General features: G+C 44.8%; 1 protein-coding gene across 1 annotated transcript in view; it reads left to right on the top strand.

Moving 5' to 3' along the window:
- The first annotated feature begins 796 nt into the window (after positions 1-796).
- Positions 797-6,000, top strand: part of LOC126252243 (aromatic-L-amino-acid decarboxylase-like) — a 41,667-nt gene continuing 36,463 nt past the window's right edge. Inside the window, exon 1 of the mRNA XM_049953116.1 lies at positions 797-1,045. Within this exon, the coding sequence (XP_049809073.1) occupies positions 797-1,045 (249 nt within the window). The remainder of the gene's footprint in view (positions 1,046-6,000) is intronic.

Raw genomic sequence — 6,000 nt, 5'->3', positions numbered from 1 at the left:
CATAAAAGCACTGTTCGTGACGGCCACAACAAAGTATTGTTAGCGGTACTTTCACAGTCCGGTTTATTTGCTCTTAAAGTTCGCTGGCGATGGCATTATATACCTCAGTGGTAAAGAGAATTAACAATCTGATAGTTCGGTATCACTGTCCATACAATTACGTATGCTTTTCATAAAACACAGTACTATTTTTCCGCGCACGCTTCACAGACACACCATCCACCATCCCCTCTACTACACAACAACCTTTCGACTATCGATATCACTACCGCTGTCCCCTGTCTATAGATGTTATATCGTTATCGTAAATTACATAAATCTTTATAAATGTTATTGACTGCATTTTTCACAATTAATAATATTCCAAAAGAGAACTTTACAAATTTTACCACAGGTACAAAGCAAGAAACATATTTATCCATTGGCAAACGAAATAATCACAATTACATCTTTACATTTAAAAACCACAGTAGAATGTTGCATAATCACAATTAGAAATGCCCATATGAACAAAAGAAAAAGAATAGAAATCTAAAGAAAATAAATAAAAAATTTTTATGTGCGTAGGCCTAATTAGCAATGCCTTCACAATTCCAAGGGTAAACATCACACCCAGTTTTCAGCCGATTTAGGAACGTTTCAGAAGTGTATTATGATTTAAAGATTATTTTGAAGACGAATCGCAGTTTATTATTTTTATTTCAGCATGCCGTCTAGGCGCAGCGTCCGACCCCTGATAAGATGACAGTTTTTGTTGCTGCAGCCGTCCGAGAGCGACGCTATCCTTGTTGCAATGATGGCGGCGAGGCACGCCGCCACGCAGTTCTTGCGTGAGGACAGACTAGATCATAGCCTAAGCAGCATCAGGAAGAAGCGGCACGCCGACGACCTGGACGTCGACTGCGCTGCATTACAGAAGATTGTCGCCTATACCTCCCGAGAGGCGCACACGTGCGTCGAGAAGGCCGCCAAGATCTGCCTCATCCAACTGCGCGTGCTACCGACCGACAATGAACACCGTCTGCGAGGGGAGGCTCTCCGCAAGGTGAGTGGGTTGACAATTCTAGCTTCTGAGACTTACACTAATGGCAAATTTTGCCGGCCGATGTGGTCGAGCGGTTCTAGGCGCTTCAGTCCGGAGCCACACGGCTGCTACGGTCGCAGGTTCGAATCCTGCCTCGGGCATGGATGTGTGTGCTCTTCTATACATGTAAGCACAGGCACAAAAAAATTGTCACCAGCAAGAAATATCACGCTATTACTGCGAAACGCCGCCTCTAGCCTTGATAATGGCTTCAGCTCGGCGAAAGAGGGTCCACAAGTTTCTTCCAGTAGGCCATATCCAGCTGAAGCCTCTCATTTATGACTTGACGGATCCCCTACAGCGACCAAATTGCGATGATTTTGAATGCTACGTTTCACCTGTTGTTAAAAATAGTCCCATATACCGAGTGGTTATAGTTAAGTCGCCGCTAACACCCGATATCCACTGTGCGCTGTAACTATCGTATGGTAGCGAAACTTGGTAGACATTCTAATGTGCTAATGCAGACCGATTCGCGCTGAAAAAAAAATTAGTTCCAATTATGGCAGTCAGGTGCAAATCTGGCGCTGTACATCATCTCACCGACGTCTCTGGTGCTAACATTGAACAAACTGTGTAAGCGGCGATTAATAACAAAATCAACATTTTGCCTTTCTCACTTGTTTGACCCTTTCATCCCATGTCCGGTTTCTAATCGATTATATATGTAAAATTTTTTATGCGTCCTTCTTCCATTCACATCATCAGATTTGCTCTTGGTGGCGAAAATTGGAACTAATTTTCTCCAGAGTTCATAGGTTCCGCACTGACGCAGTAGCATATCTATCAAGTTTCGCTGCCATACAATAATTACAATCCACTCTAGACCTCTGTGAGTAGCTCCGCTTCAATTAAAACCTCCCGGTAACTTCTCTGGGATTTAAATCGAATAATTTACTGGGCCAGCCGAGGTGTGATATTATGCCTCAGTGTTCCTCAAACAAGAAAGTGTGCGTGCAACCCTGCAGCCGTGCGTACATGGCTGTTGCCATCTTGGAAGACAGGAGTGTCCACATCGTACTCACTATGAAGATGTAGATGATTGGGCAACATCTAGTCATCGAGAATCTAAGAATATACATCCCAGTTCATGTTCACGATAACCTAAATGAAGGACCCTGAGTCGTGATATGAAAAACACCCGCAAGACATTATACAACCACCTCCAGCCTTAACTATACAAACAATACACTGCAGGTTAAACGTCTCATTCGGCCGTCAGTGTTTTCGATTCTTCGCATCATTTGTAAAAAGTCAAAATCGTAATTCGCTACATACCTCCAGCCAGCCATAGTCCAGTTCCTGAATTGTTTGGCCCGCTGAGGAAGAGCATTTATACACGCATGGTTCAAATGGCTCTGAGCACTATGGGACTTAACATCTGTGGTCATCAGTCCCCTAGAACTTAGAACTACTTAAACCTAACTAACCTAAAGACATCACACACATCCATGCCCGAGGCAGGATTCGAACCTGCGACCGTAGCGGTCACGCGGTTCCAGACTGAAGCGCCTAGAACCGCACGGCCACACCGGCCGGCTATACACGCATCAAAAAAAGTTTTGCATCGCCCCGGTTCCCAGAACTCCTGAAGATAGACGCTGACTGTGGACATTGTATAACAGACACTGTCCCTTTGACTGTTCAGACATGTCACTAAACCCGCCCAAAGATTTAAACAGCCATGCATGAGCAGCGCCTATTAGATGGAGGGGGTCCGACAGCCAATCAGTTCCAGTCATTCCACCAGAAAGGAGGTACACGGCTCTTGTTGTCTGTAGTTCAACCATGCCTAGACTGTCAATACCGCGGTTCGATCGCGTCCGCATTGTTACTTTGTATCAGGAAGGGCTCTCAACAAGGGAAGTGTCCACGCGTCTCGGAGTGTACATATGGACCCAACAACATGCCGAATGGGCGGGTCAGGATTGGCATCATGTTCTCTTCACCGATGAGTGTCGCATATGCCTTCAACCAGACAATCGTCGGAGACGTGTTTGGAGGCAACCGGGTCAGGCTGAACACATCAGATACACTGTCCAGCGAGTTTAGCAAGGTGAAGATTCCCTGTTGCTTTGGGGAGGCATTATGTCAGGCCGACGTACGCCGCTGTTGGTGATGGAAGGCGCCGTAACGGCTGTAGGATATGTGAATGCCATCATCCGACGGATAATGCGACCATACCGGCAGCATATTGGCGAGGCATTCGTCTTCATGAACGACAATTCGCGCACCCATCGTGCACATCTTGTGAATGACTTCCTTCACGAAAACGACGTCGCTCGACTAGAGTGACCAGCATGTTCTTCAGAAGACATGAACCCTATCGAACATGCCTGGGATAGATTGAAAAAGTCTGATTATGGATGACGTGTCCCACGAACCACTGTGAGGGATCTACGCCGTATCGTCGTTGATGAGTGGGACAATCTGGACCTACAGTGTCTTGATGAACTTGTGGGTAGTATGCCAGACATGCATCAATGCAAGAAGACGTGCTACTGGGTATTAGAGGTACCAGTGTGTACAGCAATCTGGACCACCACCTCTGAAGGTCTCGTTGTATGGTGGTACAACACGCAATGTGTGGTTTTCGTGAGCAATAAAAATGGCAGAAATGATGCTTATGTTGATCTCTATTCGAATTTTCTGTACAGCTTCCGTAACTCTCGAAACCGACGTGATGCAAGACTTTTTTCGATGTGTGTATATGCCGCTGTGAGCTATGAGCTTCTGCGAAGTATCTGACTCCAAATAGCCATTCCGTTCCCAGTGTTCGTTCAAAAACTGGTTGAGATGGACCAGTATTCACTGACATCAGCTGTTCCTGTTGGATCAGAAACCGATTCTCATCTACACAATTAAAAAAAAATTAACATTGAATCGTTTCCAGTCCCTGTCGGTTAGGTTCTTTTCGCGGCACTATGCGTACGCTGAGGTACACGTTTCCGAATGATACAAGGTTCCTTGTCGGCAGGTTAGAGGGTCTGTGTTGATACACCAACAAACTGGAAACTTCATTCACACTGTGGTCATGAGCACGTTCAAACGGTATAGCTCCTTTCTGCCATTTGAGGTAATGCCTCTATGTTGACCTTTCTTACTGCGTTCACTCCATAGTACCGACTGACACGAACACGCGATTTCACTGCCATGATTTATGTTAGTGGCAAAGTCTATATCGTCCCTTCCATTACACTCTCGTTGCGTACGGTCCTGTATTTCTCGAAAGACTGAATTATGGAGCAGTCATCATCATCATCTTGGACAGTTTCCAGTCACTGGCTGGGTCTGTCGGGAACACAAGCCTCTCCATCGTGTTCTGTCTTTCCACCATTCCCCCTCTTCCACCTTCGTCCAGTTCTCTCCTCTTCTCGTCACACATTCCTTCACTCCCTTCACCCGTCTATCTCTTGGTCTTCCTCTGGGCCTCTTCCCCTCCAGTTGCAGATCAAACATCCTCTTTGGAATTCTTCCCTCATCCATTCTCTTCATGTGTCCATACCACTGAAGTCTTGATTTTTCTATCCTGTCTTGTACTGGTTCCTCCTTTAGTCTTTCCCTCGCATACACATTTCGCAATCTGTCTCGTCTTGTTATACTCAACCTGCTCCTCTGGAACTTCATTTCGCTAGCCTGTATTCTACTTTTGTCGCTTTTGTGCATTACCCATGTCTCACTTCCGTATGCCAATATGGGGACAAAGTAGGTTCGGTATATAATTCCCTTGGATTTCTGTGGCACCTCCTTGCTCCAAATAAGCCCCCTAATGCATTTGTAGAACTGCCCTGCTTTTCTGCACCTTTCATTTATTTCCATTGCGTTTCCCCCCTTACTTTCAATCATGCTTCCCAGGTACTTGAAGTTCTCTACCACTTGTAGTTTTTCCCCTCCACAAGTTATATCCACATTTGGCCTATTCTTCTTCCTTGTTGTGACAATTATTTCACTTTTCTTTGCAGAGAAATGCATTCCATATTGTGCTGCCGTTGCCTCCCATGCATCTAACTGCAGTAATATTAACATAAAGATGTGGAGCTATGCAACTGATGATTGGAGTACACTCTTTGAAATTTTGAAGGTAGCATGGGAAAAAATACAAGCATTGAAAAGTAATTTGCAGTGTGTACAGAAACCAGGTTGCAGTTGTAAGGGTGAAAGGACATCGAAGGGAAGCTTTCCTTGAGAAAGGAGTGAGGGAGGTTTGTAGGACATTCCTCATGTATTCAGTGTGTACATTGTGCAAGCAGTAAAGGAAACCAAAGAGAAATTGGGGAAGGTACGAGGACGTGCTGAAAACAAATGGCTCCGAATTTTTTTAAGGTGAAAACCCTTTAAGCTTTGGAAATAAAACAAACTTTTTAAATATTCTACATCTTTATTCTTCATGCCTACACATTGATTTCTCAAAATAGTGACCATTTTGAGGAAAACATGTCTCCCAATGACAGGCCAGTTTGTTGATACAGTCAGTGTAGAATGTTTGAGTTTGTGGACGGAGTCATAGTCGCACTTCTGCTTGCACCGCTGCATCGCTATCAAAATGAAATCCTCGAAGTTGTATTTTAAGTTTTGGAGACAAATGTAACTCGGATTGTGCCAAGTCGGGACCGTATGGACTGTTTCCTTCATTATGAGAACTAAACAGTCCAACGACGCATATTACTGATGTCGATACAATCATCACAGTACACAGCTTTTACCGCACCGAAATAGTTACGTTACACACTTTCCATGCTACACGCTACAATTCGGAGTCCTCTAGCGGAAGACGGTTACTACTCGCGTCAGCGAGGCGGGAAAGTCGACCAAGTAATGTGCAAGACTACGTCAGACGATATTGGGAACAGAATAAAAAAATCGGGTGCATTACTTTTCAGTAAGCCCTCGTAATTAAAGTTCAGGGAGAGGATACA

Source organism: Schistocerca nitens, chromosome 4, assembly GCF_023898315.1.
Source record: "Schistocerca nitens isolate TAMUIC-IGC-003100 chromosome 4, iqSchNite1.1, whole genome shotgun sequence".
NCBI lineage: Eukaryota > Metazoa > Arthropoda > Insecta > Orthoptera > Acrididae > Schistocerca > Schistocerca nitens.
Note: the sequence above shows the minus strand (reverse complement) of the source record. Positions and strands in the feature narration are given on the sequence as shown.